The 17985-nt window shown below is 32.9% G+C and overlaps 1 protein-coding gene across 3 annotated transcripts in view; it reads right to left on the reverse strand.

Moving 5' to 3' along the window:
- NCAM2 (neural cell adhesion molecule 2) overlaps positions 1-17985 on the reverse strand; it is a 521094-nt gene that overhangs the window by 123875 nt on the left and 379234 nt on the right. For all 3 annotated transcript variants that reach the window (XM_040484139.1, XM_040484138.1, XM_040484141.1), the window contains one exon: positions 13769-13919. In XM_040484139.1, coding sequence (XP_040340073.1) covers positions 13769-13919 — 151 coding nt within the window. The remainder of the gene's footprint in view (positions 1-13768; positions 13920-17985) is intronic.

Here is a 17985-nt window from a genome sequence, read left to right on the forward strand (position 1 = left end):
ATTACAAATAATCAACAGTTTTATAACATTACAAATAATCAACAGTTTTATAATATTAATGGATTTAAGAAGTAGAGAAATTAAATGAAAATAACGTTGAAATAAGAACACATTGTAAACCATAGTATAAATAAAAAATACCCATAGCAAAGATTTAATTAATGAAGCATTTTTTTGTTTACCTTTTATGTTTATTTTAAAACGTTTTATTGTAAATCTTATTAAATAGGTAACCAAGTTGCTTCTCAGTCGCCTACAATTTTTATTCAGCTAAGTGAATAAATTAGTGAAAGTGCTTTTGATTTTGCTTTTCCAAAATAAAACACTAAATTTACAGGAAAAGTTAAGATTTAAGGATATCTACTACATAGAAATATATCTTTGGGATTTCCCAGAGAGTTTTTGGAAAATCAGAAAATATGTGTTTTCTTTTCTTTTCTTTATTTCTTTTTCCCCCCACTTTTTTTTTTTAATTTTTTTAACGTTTATTTATTTTTGAGACAGAGGGAGACAGAGCATGAATGGGGGAGGGTCAGAGAGAGGGAGACACAGAATCTGAAACAGGCCCCAGGCTCTGAGCCGTCAGCACAGAGCCCGACGCGGGGCTCGAACTCACGGAGTGTGAGATCGTGACCTGAGCCGAAGTCGGCCGCTTAACCGACTGAGCCACCCAGGCGCCCCTCCCCCCACTTTAGAAAAAGGGATATTAGAAATAATTGGCTTTGGTTTTGTGCATATTACATTATAGTGGAAACGTTTGTACTCATTCTAGGAAATAATATTTCACTGTGCAAAACCAAACAATTTGAAATAAAATTTAAAAATAAATATGTACATATTCAAGTGAAATTATTATCTTGGTTTATGAGCCTGTGATCTGGAATTCTATATATCTAATTTTTATTATTGTATAAAAATGTAAAATAACAATCTTTCCAAAAAATAATTAAAATGAGCAATCACAATGTGAAATGCTGCTCAAGGCAAGAAAAATGGTTAAATCAATTGTTAGCATTGATGACTCATGACTACTAGGAGCAAAAATTAATCACATTGAAGTTTGAGAAAATCACAGAAAAAAATAAAAGTATCTCAAAATAGAATACCTTTTATGGTATTAGGCTGACTACATTGGTAATTGTTCTTATAATCTTAGAAGACTTTTTATCAAGCCCAAGATAAATCAAAGATTTCCTAAACAAACAGGATAATCACTGAATTACTTGTATCTAACAAGTAATATTTGAAATCCTGCTACAGAGGAAGCATTTTAAGATACCAAGAGTGCTAAAAATATTTTAAAGAGTGAATTGCTCTTAACAAGCATCAGAGGGGCAGAAACAGTTTTTCTTATCAGCAATATGAGAGCACACAGGACATTTCACTCTGGATGACCCAAATCATATGAAATAAAGTGATCTATGTGAGTAAATATAGTAAGTCAAGTGAGTCACATAGGTTTTTGAAATGGTATGGATGCAGAACCAGTATAATCTGGTCCTTCCTTTCTAGATCTTTAAAATATTGTGATGATACTATAGTTCTTTAAAATATTGTGATGATATTACATTTCTAAGAGGATTTTTTTGTTTTTTCTTTGTTACTGCTCATTTGTATAGTCTCTATGACACATTTTTAATTACAATTGCATTAAATTATATGTTATTTTATGATACTTTCTATGCTGACCCATATAAGTAGATCTCATCTTCCTAAATATATTGCAATATTTGTATATCCCTTCAATCATTTTGCATTTGAAAAGCACTAATAATACACTATTTCTACTGTTATACAATAAATATCATTAACCTGAGTGATTATTATAAGGGTTGTTAAATGAAGATACAAAAATACCATTTACTTCTTTAACATCTTTAAAAAATTTATTGAAAATTATGTTGTTTTTTCTTATTCAATATGTGATGACACAAGCAAGTTCGAAGCAAATGAGAGAAAAATGTAAATAAACCTGTAATCAGGATTCACAAACCCGATTATTACTTTAAAATTATCTTGTACTCATGGGCATGTACTTCCGATATAGCTTATTTTATTTAGCACATATTTGCTCCCGAAGCCCTCTCAATAGGAGCGCATTACCATCCTGGAGTGATGATAGTCTTAGCCACATGACTTTTTGGATGTGACATGAGCTAGCACTTGAAATCAAGCTCCCATTATGGGGTTTGTTCTCTTGTGCCTCTGCCATCACCATGAGGTGGCTTCCTCCCTGTAAGGGGTCACCTCTTCTGCCTGGTGACAAGTGTTACTGGACCCACAGCATGGAGTTAAGGATTGCTGCTTGACACAAGGCTCCCTACTGAAAGCCTGCCTATGTCAGCTGATTGCAGTTGAGCATGAGAACTATTATTATATAGCGCTGCTGAGTTCTGGAATGTTTATTATGTATGATTATGGTGGCGTTAGCTGCTGATGTATCTCACTGCACTGCTCTATTTAGTTCTCATTGACTCTTTTCACTGTTTCTCATGTTATATATTTTGCTACTTTGTTTTGTTTATTATCTGTTTTCCCTTCTAGAATGTAAAGTTCACAAAGTCATTTTTGCTCGCTCTATACCCAACACCTGGAAGAGTGCTTGGTTTGTAGGACATGCTTGATAAATACTGTTGAGTGAAAATAGATGTAATTAAGATCCTAACCTCAGTATGCTTCAATTCGTAAAATAATGAATTTAGATCCATTTCTTCCTCTTCACAAATCAGGAAACTGAAGTTTTGATAATTTAAATAACCAATGTCTTAGGATTAGTTCCAGCAGGTTCATTAAAATTTAAGGAGAGCCGCTAATACTATGACATTCAAATATTGTTTTAGTAAAGCCCAATATATTATAAAACTACTATCTAGCTTAAATCATCACAAACAAAAGCTGGCTTAAGTCAATAGATAGGTTATCAACAATACATGGATAATATTAGGAAAAACTTGTCCTTGCCACTGCTCCACCGAAATTAAATAATAGAATTCCAAGGATTAAAGGATTTAATGATCACAGAGTTCTGGCTGGTTGGATTTGAGTTGTTTTACCCGCCTTTCTCAAGAATCAATATCATAAGTTTTGGTGGCCATGCTATTATGGACTAAGGTATAAAGTAATAAATCCAACAAGGTAAATCTCCATCCTAGGGAAGAGGAGGAAAGTGGAGAAGCATTGTTATGAACTGAATGTTTGTGCTCTCCCCAATTCAAATGTTGCAACTCTGCTCCCCAATATAATGGTATTAGGAAGTGTGGCTTCAGGGAGATGATGAGGAGTAGATGAGGTCATAAGAGTGGAGTTCTCACAATGCGATCAGTACCCTGTAAGAGTCAGAAGAGAGCATTGTTCCTGGGCTCTGTTCTCCATCCTATGGGGATAGAAATAGAAGCCAGCAATCTTTACCAGAACCCCACCATGTTGGTTCACTGACCTTGGACTTAACAGACTCCAAAGCCATGCAAAATAAACTTCTGTTGTTTATAAACCACCCAATCTATGGCACTTTGTTATAGCAGCCTGTACCAACTAAAATTGTTTGTAAACAGTCTGCCACAAGGTCTTGTGGGCAGCTTCACTCTGTGAAATTCTGCATTAGTTCCATCTGTGACATGGTCCTTTCTGTTAAATCCACAAAGCTCACTGCTATGGACTGAATGTGTATCCTCCCTATGCCTCCCCAATTCATAGATTGAAGCCCTAGTCTTTAAAGACACAGTTTGGAGGTGGGCCCTTTGAGAATTCACAGATGAAATCATGAGAGAAGAATCCCATCACGGGATTAATGCCCTCAAATAAAGTGGAAGAGATAAGAGGTGTCTCTCTCTGTGTGCATATACCAAGGAGAGGCCGTGTAAAGACACAACCAGAAAAAAAAGCTCTCACCAATGACCTGGCCACTCTGGCATCCTGATCTTGGACTTCCAGATTCCAGAATGGTGAGAAATAAATGCTTGTGTCTAAACCACTCAGTCTATGATATATTTATTTTTTATAGCAGCTCAAATTAAGACACTCACTTGCTAGTGAGAATTGTAATTCCTGGGGCAAAGTCTTCAATCCAAAGGAAGGACAGCAAGCTGTGACAAACTGGAGGTAGAGTTTGATACTTCTGGATAACTAAGTTAAGCAGGTGCCAAGAGGCAGTGACAAATCCAGTAGCTATACAATGTGGCTATTTTTATTTCTTTGTTTGAAACTTGTTTGTTCATTTCTAAGGTTTGTCCTCTCAAGGGTTGGATATTTCCTAAAGTTCCTGAACAACTTTTCATTACCGCAATCTCTAAAGTACATTTGAACAATAAGATTTGATTTGAATCAAATGATACCTGTCAGAGAGAGATGAAATGTGATAAGACTAGAATAACTGATAGCAGCTTTACATAAGGAGCGTGGTATTTCAAATTTTCCCAAGGGGTACATGTTAAGTTTGGGTTAAAAAAAAATACAGCTGAACAGTAAAAGGTTTTTCACCTTTTTCTCTTAATATTCTGTTCTTATCTCCTGCATATAGAGATAAGCTTTACATTTCTCTCAGACACTGTCCTTGAAATGATCATAGTGGTTATAGCACTAGAACCAACTGATTTCTACAAATGAGCTTCGTTTTTAACCTCTATATTAAACTCGGTGTTATGGTGAGTGTAAAAGTTAAGGTCATAAGACAAGATTTCAATCACAGATATATGTGTGTGTCTACTGTGACTAAGAAGGTTTTCTAATTTCAAGGTGTTTATTAAGATAATTTTTAAATGTTAAAATCCTGGTCACATATTATCTACCTCATCCTGTACATGCAACAGATCAAGCTACTAGAATCACTGTTACCTTGAGAGACTGTAAAATGTAAGGAAAGAATTATCTGATAGAGCAAAGATTTATCAATTCTATGGAATACATGTAAATATGGAAGTAACATGAGTCTGTTATAAGATTAAATAATTAATGTTGTCATGTCTTTAAAAGGTTTATGATATTGCTAACACTAATATACTACAAGATAAAATGCGTGTAAAAATTGCTATTATGTCTGACAAGAGATAAAAGCAGGTACAAAGAGGTGGATGAGAAAAAACGTAAATGAAAAATTTAATACTTCTTAACATGTATTGTTATCATTTGTTAAATTAAATCTATCACATAAAAGAATTAAGTCTAATTAATAGGTAATATTCAATAGCCACAAAACTTAATGATATTCTATTTTTTACCAAATGTACTATGTAATCAGTGCTTATTCTATTAAACCACATATCACATGCCTGTTATCTCCTTTGATCTATAAATTGGAACTTTAGTTCAACCTATGTTTCTTAGTAAGGGGTAATGCCTTTGAAATGTTGAAAGTGAACTGGCAGGAACCCAAGAAATCTGTTAAAATAACATATAAAAGAGGTTTTGAATTTTATATAAAGGAGGTTTAATCTCCTAAACACCTTAAGTTTAGTGTTATTACAGCAAATGTGGTTGGTATGAATTATAAAGGGCTTGATTCTTGTTGACTCACTCTTAGAAAGAGTATACGGTACCAGCTTGAATCAGGCAGTGCAGATTGTTCTGGTCGGTGGTTTATGACACTGTGTAATGCTTTTGTGTTTTCAAGGTTTCTACACTGTTTTGATTTAAAGATGCAGATAAAAATATTCTTACCATTTATAACTTATAAATATTTATTTACAACAATAACTTCTCATGGCCTTGCATGTCAGGTTCTAAAAGTTTTATTGCTAGTATAAATTAGCTACTAAGTAAAATATCCTATCTTATAACAACCCAGGCTTTAATTACCAAGAAATAAGCTTATTAGGTAGTTTTATTATTTGTTATTGGTACAATGCCCAATCAAAACTTCTACTAATATGAAAGCATATAGGATTTGTTACAATAGTGGTGTCATAAATGTAAGAAACGTTCCAAATTTCATAATACAATTACACTACATTACAAAGATGACCATTGAAAATGAAAAGTAGGCTGCCTAACTAAATTATGACCATGGTTATAATTTCCAAATGATCATTTAACATTCTACCTCAAAATAATGCTAACTGTAGACAAATGATAACATTGTGGCATTTCCTCTATTTGCATATCAAGGGTAATATCTAAACTTTAGCAATTAAGGAGATTAAAATTAATAATTATGCTAATTTCTACTTACATATAAATTCATCTTTCACTAGCATACTTACAGAACTTATCATAAAAGAGTTTTCCACCATCATTTTCATCAATTTTAAGCATTTTTCTTAAATGCTCTTAATTTCTTAAAAACTCTGAACATCTAACTTTAAACCTCAGGTAAAGCTCTCCTATATCTTAATTTAAAATCTGAAATGATTTACAAATGGACAACCTAATACACTTTCCAGGATGATTAAGGTTTGCGTAGATAAATGAAATTGACTGAACAGAAGATCAATATACTGAATGGGAAAACGAAAACTCAACTTTTTCTTAGGACTTTGCATTTTAAACAATCTTTGATCAGTGTAGTGTTTTATTTGAGAACGTAAAAAAAATGAAATTTGGAAAAGAAGTGAAGGAAAGAAATGTACTAAAAACAACTCAAAACTGAAACTAAGACATTCATATGTCAATTCCAGAAACTAGGGATACCGAATATTTTTATAGTTTAAGGTTGTATGAAAAATAGAATATTTATAAATTTCTGTTTCCATAATGGCAGTATAAATGTGTGATTGTCCATCTCGCCTAAGGGTAATAACTAAAGGCTCGAGAGATGACACATTAAACAAAAAGACAAAAACAGTCATAAAAACCACTACCTAAGGCTTCTGCAGAGTAAACAAAATCAAGGAGATTGTGGAAGGAAATTAAAATTAGTTTCCCACTTCCTTTTCACCATAGCTGAGGAGGTTCACCCTGATTCTGGAGCTAAAATCTGTCCAGAAGTACAGTGGTACCTTGGAAGAAGCCAATATAAGTTGAATAGTGAGGGGGAATCCCAAATAGGGTTCACAGAAGGAGAGGCCATAATTCTGCATATAAAACCATAAAAGCCAGCCTAAACCCTGAGCTTTGAATGCATGGAACAGGAACAAACTTGAATTGCAAAGTCTTTAGGAAGTTAACTGAGATTTGAGTCACTGCTTACCGGAGGCAACACAGAACTTAGGAGTGAATGTCTGCTTAATATATTTTTTCCAGATGGTTGTCAAAAGACTTAGAGTCTGCACAACATAATATTTACAGTATCCAGGACTCAATCTAACATTTCTTTACATTCAATGAACCAGGAACATATGATCAATTCTAAGGGAAAAGATAATTAACAAATGCATTTCAAGATGACACAGATGTTGACTCTACCAGATTTTAGATTTATAGATACTGGAGTGGCTATTCTAATGATGCTCCATGAGATAAAGGAGAGCAGACATAATATGAATAAGAATTTTAAAAAATGTCAGCAGAGAAACAGAAAATATAAAACAGAACAAAATTAGAAATTTAGGAAAAAATTAATATCTTAAAGAACTCACTGATTGGGCTCAGGAACAGAAAGGAGATGGTGAAATAAAGATCAGTTAATTTGAAGAGAAAACAGGAAAAATGATTAATCTAAAGAACAGTGAATAGTTAAATACGTACAGCTGAAGGACTATAACATCAGAAAGAAATTTGGATATTTAAGGGTGAAGAAAGAGCAAAATGGCTAAGTAAATGAAAGTATTTTATATTATCTTCAGTTCCTAAAAATATTTATGACCCTTTAATACAAAACTTACCGTAATTTATGCTGAGATCAATGAATGTAGATGTAACATATATGAAATCAGCAATAAAAAGCTCACTGGTGGGCAGGTGTAAAAGGAACGATATGGTTGCAGTTTCTCTATTTAACATAAGGTGTCAAAATATTAACTCTAGGTAGACAGTGAAATGTTGGGTTTTTGTATTATAATTCCTAGAGAATCACTTAAACAAAAACAAAAAACATGTTGCCAACATACAAATTAAAATATCAAAATCTCATATAATTCAAACTAAATGCAGAAAAATTGAACAGAATGTGAAAATAACAGAGGAAAAAGCAGAAAACACAATTGTACACCTAAATGAAACTGTATCAATAACAGTATTAAAGTTAAAGTCTGAAGCATGAACTATGGCAAACTATGAACCATGGACAAAATGTAGTCCAAGGACCTCATATATGTATTCTTACAGTTAAGAATGGTTTTTACATTTTTAATTATTTGTAAGAAAGAAATGCACAAGTCTTTAAGATAGTTTGCAAGTACCACTTAAGGCTCAGGAAAATCTGAAATATTTATTACCTGGCTCATTTATTGCTCATCCTTACTTTAAATATTCTAATATAAGGTAGAGATTGACACAAAGAATGAAAAAGCAATATTCGGTCATATGCTGCTTAAAAAGGCACATTTTTATTTCATATAAAAATATAAGTAGATGGAAAGTAAGCAAATGAAAATGGGTGTACAGGCAGTAAGCCAAGGGAGGTATGAGTAGTTATGTGAATATTAGGTAAAATACATCAAGTCAAATGATTAGTGGAGAAAGTAAAAGAAAGAATTCATGAGGAAGACCTATGTGGGAGAGAAAATAATGACCTATCCCCCAAAGATATTCACGTCATAATCTGCGGAACCTATAAGCGCGTTACACCAGGAACTTTGTTTCCAACAGGAACTTTGCAGCTGCGATTAAGTTAAAGATGTTGAATTGAGAAGAATATCCTAGATTATCCAATGTGGGTCTCATGTAATGGCAGGAAATCCAGAGACAGAGAAGATGTGAGAAAAGAAGCAGAATTAGAGTGGGGTGATGTGAGAGAGACTCCATCTGCCATTGTTGGCTTTAGAGATGGAAGAGGACCAAGAGCCAAAAAATGTGGGCAGATTCTAGAAGCTGAAACGGACAAGAAAACAATCCCCACAAAGGAACACAGCCCTACTGACTTTTCATTGCAGTGAAAATCATTTTGAACCTCCGACTTCCAGAACTGAAGGGTAACGTATTTGTGTTGCTTATAGCAATTAAGTTTGTGGTCACTGGTTATAGAAGAAATAGAAAACTAAAACAATATACAAACTGTAAACGTGCAAGGCCTCACTGAGCCTAAAGATACATGACACAAAAATCAACAGGAGGAAAGTGAGAGAGAAAAGTTCACAGTCATGGTAGAGGATTTTAACACCTCTCATTCTCATAAAACAGCTATACAAAGAAAGTCAATAAAGACATAGAAGATTTAAATAAGACTATCACTTACCTCCATCTGATTGGTATTTCTAACACACAGCATTCTATGACTGCAGAATACATGTGCTTTCCATACACACTGTGTAGTTACCAAAATAGATCATATGCTGGGACATAAAACAAATCTCAATAAATCAAAAATAATACCAATCATATAAGGGGGTAATTTTAAACAGAATTGAATGAAGAAATAAATAACAGCAAGAAATCTAGGAAAATACTAAATATCTGGAGATTAAATAAACACTTATAAATAACTATGGACTAATGATAAAATCACAAGAAGAATTAGGAAATATTTTCAACTAATGACAAGAAAAATACAACATATCGTAATTTGCAGGTTGCACTGAAGTATTATTTAGTGAAAAATTTAGAGTTTTATATGGTTATATTAGAAAATAAGAAATATCTGAAGTAAATGACCTAATATTCCACTTTAAGAATGTATGGCCAAAAACCAAAGCAAGACCATAATATATAGAATGGAAATAAAATGTAAATCAACAAACTAGAAAATAGATTTATGATAAAGAATATAAAATGATAAAGCCCCAAACTAATATTTTGTAAAATCAACAATATGGTAAATCCTTAGCTAACATAAGGAAAGTCTTTTCAATAAAAAGTGCTGAATCATTTGGATGTAGGCATGAAAAAAAAATATATGTTGACTCCACAAAAAGAATCCAAAATAGATCATAGATTTTAATGCAAAATGTAAAGCAATATAACAATAAGAAGAAAGCCTAGACATCAGTCTCTGTGGCCTTAGGTTAGGTAATGATTTCCTAGATGGAACATGAATTACATTACACATGAGTCAAATTTGATAAGTTGGACTTGAGCAAAGTTAAAACCTTTTGCTTTTCAAAGAAACATATTTATTCCAGAAAAAAGAAGAAATATGTCCACATGATGTTCAAAAATGTTCACAAAGGCTTTTCATAATCGCCTCAAATTGAAAACAACCAAATGCTCATCAACAGGTGACTAAATACATAAACTCTGTTTCAATCATACAATGCACAGACAGGAACAACTTATAAATTTTTGCATCATATGTGTACCAATGCATACTGACTGAAAGTGTTTAGTAAAAAGTTAAAATTAACATAATACTGTATGCTTCCATATATAAAAAGTTCTGGAAGTGTCTCTAAATTATGATAGAAAGTAGATTTACAGTTGCCTGGGGAAGAGAATGGAAGGGCAAATACATTTCAAAGGAGTTTGAGAAAACTCTTGGGGGTGATGTAAATGTTTGTTTAGCTTATTGTGATAGATTTGAGGGCACATACATATGTCAAAACTGATCACATTTTGCCTTTTATGTATTGGCGTTTTACTACAGTTCAACTCTATTTCAGTAAAATTGTCCACAGAGGATATATATATTTTTAATTATTTCCACTAAAAAAGAATAAAATTAAACACTCAAAATTGCTTTAAAAAGCAAAAAATGATGACGTGCTCTAAGAGCTATCAAACTCAGTTTCAACAAAATGAAATAAAAAATATCTTAAAGGAATGATTTAAGAGATGAAAAAAACTATTTTATTATTTTTAAAATAGATTTACCTAGCCAGCTTCTCATCAACAAGACAGGAACCACAACCTCAAGGAATGTTCAAAGAATTGTCAAAACATTCTTTTACATAGCAAGTTTTTTTTTATCCTATCTAAATAAGAGATACTATATAATTCGCTCATAAGCTGTATTCTAAACATTTACTTCAGAAAAATGAAACAGGCTGACCAATGTCTAAAACTTTAAAGCAAAGAGGAAATACATCTGTGACCAAAATCAACTTGTACTTTATTACATCAGTCGTTGAAAACCAGAGTATTTGGGGGTTATTTTTTTTTTGTATTAAAGTATTTACGTTCTTAAAAGTTCACAAGAACATACAATTCATACTGCAGTTCACAATCATTTGTGTATATCCCATTATTCTCTACCTAGTTGAAATCAGTAATAACTAAAAATCTCACATCATTATATACCAGTGTTTCACATTATCTTGATATTTTTCTCCATTTATCACTTTAAAATTTGAATTTAAGTTGAGGTTTGATTTAAATCTGTCAACCCCAGTGTTCTAATAAAGCGTGAGTTCCATTTTATTCATTTTGTGTCCATAATCACTCAGTACTGATTCCGAATCTTAAAAGAGCTTAATGAAAAGAACCAAGGTTTGACCTAGTATGGCTTTTTAAAATTCTTTTCAATGAGGTTTTAAAATATAGACACTGAAATTATAGGTCTTAATTTAACTTTTAATTTATTTCATACTGGACACGTACGTAGGCATGCATGGAGGACAATGAAGAAGCTACAGGGAACCTTTGAGGGATGTGGGTATGCTTGAGTCAAAGCATTTTTAAATGGTTGAGTATAACAAAGCCCCAAGAATCTCTTCCTTCAACCTTCTTATTTGACATAAATGGTAACTGAGGTTCCAGGAATGCAGGTCACACAATTAATCAGCACCAATCCTAGTGCTGGTATGTTAACCTGATACTGTCTATATGAGCCAGTTTGCCTTACCCTGTTTTGGAAATATCAACGATATTCTTTTCTCATGAGCTCCACTTTTCTGGACTCTTAGAGCAGTGATTTCGTAATAATTCTGTGATCTGTCAAAAAAGCTTTTAAATGTTTTCAAAACGCAAAACAAAAAGTCTTCTATATTAAGTCTTCTTAAGAGAATATGATGCTTATCACTTTTTTTAGGACAGTGGGAAGGGGCTGGAAGTATTCTATAAACTTCCTCTCTAAACTGGTTGGGCAGTTCTAATACAAAACAAGCTTCAGCACTCTTAAATTTTTGCTTATGTTGGTCCACATTACAGAGAAGGAAAAAAATAAAGTAAACTTTGGTTTAAAATACATATTTTGAATTACAAAATATAAACAGACATGTTGAAAGTTGGAGAAATGTTTATAATTTGTTACAAGTGTTGTTGACATAAAAAAGATATATATATGTATACACAAAATAATGGGAAAATACCAGAAAACAGTATTAGAAAAGAAAGCTAAATAAGTTATCAGCATCACTTCTTCCTTTGTGTCCTGAATAATATCATGGCTTTTTTGTTTGTTTGTTTCTGTTTTTAAAATGTATGATAGTAATAAAATGACTTTCTTGGAGGTTCCCTAACTTTAGCAATGAAATCAGTAATTTGTGATAGAATTACTTAATATCCTTCATATTTAATATCCTTCATAATTTTTTAGAATTATTTAATTGGCCTTTCCATGAATTTCTTAAGAACATTTATGAAAATAATATGGATTATTTGTGCTTGTTCTTGAGAAAATATTTGCTTTCAAAAGACATTCTCAGTAAGAAAATACACCTTATTTCACAGTTACCCCCATATTCTGTCAGTATTAATGTACTATAAATTACCTAATAGAAATGTGTTATCAATAAGAGCATCTTGGGGCACTTGGGTGGCTCAGTCGGTTAAGCATGTGACTCTTGGTTTTGACTTGATCGTGATCTCACAGTCCATGGGTTCAAGCCCAGCATTGGGCTTTGTGCTGACAGCGTAGAACCTGCTTGGGATTCTCTGTCTCCCCTTTCTCTCTGCCCCTTCCCTGCTCTCTTTCTCTCTGAAGATAAATTAACATTAACACACACACACACACACACACACACACACACACACACACAAATTCATTTAAAAAGAGCATCTTATATATTCCCACTAAGACAGCTATATCTTCAACATCAGAAAACCTCCAAAATTGATGATTTATTGAAAATAATATTAAAAAACTCTTTCTTTTTAATGAACATATATATGAAATTATTCTAAAATCCCATGCAATGACCTAAGGAGGATTGAGCATTCGCATTAGCCCTCATATTCCCCAAATCACACAAAATTATGAAAACCCTTGTATTTATTTAACAACTCTCCTTGTCATCGTTTGCACTTCCATACAATAAACATTACTTCGATAAAATATAAGTGCTGATGCATTCAATCATTTTGAAAACACTATTTTTGTACCTTAAGAGGACGCAAAATATCTCAACAAAGTAACCACATATGTGAAACACAGGACCATCAATCTTAGAAATAAACAGATAAAACTCTAAGGAGATACTGACAACCACTGAAAACTAATGCAGTTTAATGTACATTGTGTTTGGGTTAAAGGCTGCAAAAAAAGGAAAAATGAAAATCACAGTTTTCAGAATAAGCAGTATGGAAAAGCATTCAACACACGGCACTGCGAAATGTCCCACAGCATCCACTAGATGTCTCTAATAACTGACTTTGGGTGGCCGCATTTGTTCCAGAGCTTGCGTTAAATAGTGGGATGAGCACTGGGTGTAGTATGGAAACCAATTTGACAATAAATTTCATATATAAATAAAAAAAAATAGTGAAATCATGAATTACACATGTATTTTGATTTTCCTACTCAAATTCATACTTTCTAAAGCAGAAAAAGCTGTTTCAATAAACAGACAAAAAGAAAATAACTTACATTCAATATCAAGGTACATGCTCTTTTGGTGCCCTCCAATCCTACTTGCGGCTTCACAGTCATATCTCCCTGAATCTGACAACTTCACATCTTTAATGTGCAGTGATGAGCTTCCATGCTGCCCTTTGACTTCGATACGGCCGTCTGGGCTCTGTTTACATCGATTCAGGAAAAAGAAAGATTTTACGCTTGGTTCGTGCAAAATGATGACCAAACATAGGGCGTTTATCACACATACAATAAATGAAAACAGAAAGTCTTACCTGCATTAAGGATTTTTAAAGTCATGTTTCTGTATTTATGATTTACTGCTTTTAGCTTTTCCATTTTTACCTGCCCATTTGCTCATAGAGAACCTGACATGTAGTAAAAACTTAAACACGTGTTTTATCAACCTCCTTTATATAATGCGCTCTTTGCTTTTTCAAAACCTTGCATGTTCTTCTAGGAAGGGCTTTGTTGGCTTCCAATTATGCTCCTTGCAAACATAGCAAAACAACAATGCCTATTCAATTCTGGTTAAAACTCACCAGTCAAAATGATATTCTTGTTTTCACCTTAGTTCCCTATTTCACCATGTAAAGGCAATGTATCAAGATGTATGACAACTGAAGCCCAAGAGGAATTTATAGTTATTGTTGAATGAATGAAATAGTGCTGTTCATAAGCCTAATTAGCACTGTACCTATCACAGGTAAATTATTAAAAACAGCACTATGAAAGTCACTCTTAGAAAGTCAATGGAAACAACATAAAAATGATTAATCATGTACTCCACGAATATTGATTCAAATCAAGGAATTGCTCATAATCCAATAGTTTATAGATTATATTTCAAATAAGAATTCTTGTGTGCAACCTAATGGGTAGAACTACAATTATTTTCTTAAATCACTTAAATGCCTTTATAGCACACATGTTAAAACACAGATAGTTTACTCACTGAATTTTACTTTCTACAATCAGGAAATATAGTAAAATTTGTCATTTTATAATTCATTTGAAACATGTACTTTACTATTATTGAAATGATTATTTTCAACGTCTGAGGTTTTAGTGCCTCAATAAACACTGCAGGCCACACATTTATTTTGAAATATGTAAGTTATTATGTAATAACATAATGGTCGTTTAATTTTCTATGTAACTGAAATTGAAATAAATTTCAATACATGTGTGCACTTTGTATTATTAAAACTTGGTGTTTATTTTCTTGTATTCATATCAACAGACTATTTTAAAGCTCTTTGCAAACATGAAATTGCTTGGGACACAATACAACCATTTTTTGCTTTCTACTTTTATATAGGAATGTAATTACTACACAATCATATCAGTCACTCATAATTTATTTACTATCATTATCATAAAAATGGTCTTTAAAAACAAAGAAACAAAAACATGCTGGGGAATGTATTATGCAACTTAGATCAGGATTTCTAGGCCAAAAACATGTTCTCCAACTTTCAAGAATTGCTAAAAAATAGTAAGGTGAGGTTTTCAAGCAGAAGGCATTCTCTTCTGCCAATATTTAAGATGTTTGGCTGCCAACCCAATTACTTACTTGAGAGAAAAGGAAAAAAAAATGCAGAAACTCACAAAAGTTAAAATTAGAATCAGTAAACTCAAAAGCAGAATGGCCAATTTGTTATACAAAGTAACTAACTACTTTTCAGTCACTAAGTGGGTATTCCGAGTTCTTTATCTTACTGCACTTCTACTTATCATTGGATCTCACTGAACTATCCTTCCTTCCTTATGTGCAGACTTCCTTTGGCTTTCAGGACACCCACACTCTCCTATTTTTTCTCCCAGTGTCATTTCTCTGTCTACTTTTTAATCTGGGTTGCAGCTTCCTCTCTCTCTGGAGGCCCCTGTACTCTGTCCTAGACAGTCTCATCCTCCCCCTTACACTTGCGATCATTAGTCACCCTTCTCCATCCCAAATCCCTTTTTCTCTGGAGAGTTACAGGACCAGATACCTCTCCTTCAGGGCCTTCTTGTTTTATGTGTTTCTCCAACCAGCACGAACAAATGTGAGCCATCACTCCATCACCCAGAATAACTTCTTCTACCCCTCTTGTCTTCCCTTCCATGACTGATACTAATTCTTTCCCATGTCCCATGCTTGACTGTGTCTTCAGTCTTGGATCAGTTTCTGAGCCTTTATCTATTTATATTTTAAATGATGACAATGATTTATCATCTTGCTCAATATTATCATTTTCAATGTCTAGCAACCGTGTTTCCATAGACCTCTCTGCTCTCTGCTTCTACTATATGGAACCTTGGCTGTGCTCTGCGTTGGACGGACGCTCACGCGCATCTCTGGATTTCAAGAGAACAATCACACTCAGGGTGAATGTGACCGAAAAAGATTCCCCGACTCTGCAAAAGCCATCAGCATTATGTTATTTCCCATGTTTCTCTAGCAAAATCTCATTGCAGATGCAGAAATTCTTGTGTAGCTAAGAATACGTTTTTTAAAAAGCAAACTTTTAATTCTCATACCAACTTCATGAAGGTTTCACATCTGCTGCGCTCTATGATCGTGAATAACATTGTGCTGATACCTCAATAAACTCCCAGTGTCTGAACCTGACATTTCAGTACTTCCATATGACATCACCTTTCTAAGACATCACTTTTTTGTCTAAGCACACTTTACAATTTGGATACCACTAATTTGGATTCCAATTAATGTGAATTACATGTACTGTTATTTCCTTATGCACTCTCCACAGACCTGTTTCAACCTTTCCCTCTTTATCTCTTCCATATTTACATGGCAGGATTCGCCCACATTCTTTTAATTTCTTGGAAAAATATAAATTTATATTCAAAACAGTCCCCGGTTGACTATTTTAAATAATTATTAAATGTGGTAGAACATGCCAATATAGTAATTGCTTATAATTACTACTTTGAACTCTGTGCATTTCTTAGGACACACTACTTTTCTAATCTTATTGAAACTTCGGAATTCATCCTGTAGGGTGATATTATAGTTGAACAAAGGTGAGAACATTTTTATTTTTATGGTACTTTATGTTAAAGTCACCTGGACTAGTACCAAGGACAGGACCATTATATTCTAATATCTTATAAGGCAAATTAAGTTATAGTGAAAACGTAAATGTGGTTGAGTAAAGGAAATATATTCCTCCAGCTATTATTTAGTATTATTATTATTTACTATGAATTAACAACTTGCACTTATTATCTTTGTTAATGTGATAAAATAGTTTATTAATGATACAAAACAAATTCTTCATTTTTCTATTAGGTAAAATACTGTTCTTTCACAGAATTGAAAGGCAAATATATCTCCTTTGAAAATAAACATGTGCTTTTGTTATTTCCTGTTGTAAATGATATGGTTTTGACTTGCGAAAAACTACTGGTGTTTGTAAAATTAGTATGAAATTAGTAAAGATGTGGAGATTGAAAAGTTATTTTCAATGTATCTGAAGTTATTAACAGAAATTCTGGAAGAACAGAATTTCTTTGGGAAGGTATGTGATTCCCCGGGAAATCATAAGTCACTTTCAGACTTGACATTGGCTCTATAATAATTACAATATCCATTTGTCTCAAATACTTATGCTAGAAGACCAAAGTCATTCCTTCTCATATCTAACATTTCAAAGGACATCTTTCTCTTTGTGTCACAAAAAGGCATTACACATTTCTGAAAGAAAATTAATTTATATCTTGGCTTTGATTCACCACCTACTGAAGATTCATTTAAGACATCTGATATTTGACTGAGACAGGTTAATGGGCATATTAGCTGTCCGTCTAGTATTTTCAGGTTCTATCATTGCATTAAGTAAGATGATTGGAAAGTAAAGTGCCTGACTATACATTATTATTCCAATCCTTTTTAGAAAGGCACTCTTTGAAATTTGATTTAATGCTATATTCTTTGCCTTTCCAGAAGGTCAGTTTTAGAATTGCTTATTTGAAGAGTGTTTCAATATTTTTATAAAATGTTTATTGATAGAGTTTACTGTCCTTTGAAGAATCACTTAATGAAAAATCATTGTGATAACTACCTTCTGGAGTTTAATTCCAACACAAATATTTTGTTGTCAATTTTAACTGTTGGACATTTGAAATTATACAATGTATCCTGTGTATTAGTTGTTTTTGTAACCTTACCTGACTAGACATCTATTGCCAAGTTTAGAACCCAATTGTAGTACATAACACAT

The sequence above is a fragment of the Herpailurus yagouaroundi genome, unplaced genomic scaffold (assembly GCF_014898765.1).
Source record: "Herpailurus yagouaroundi ecotype Mexico unplaced genomic scaffold, PumYag 162, whole genome shotgun sequence".
Taxonomy (NCBI): Eukaryota; Metazoa; Chordata; class Mammalia; order Carnivora; family Felidae; genus Herpailurus; species Herpailurus yagouaroundi.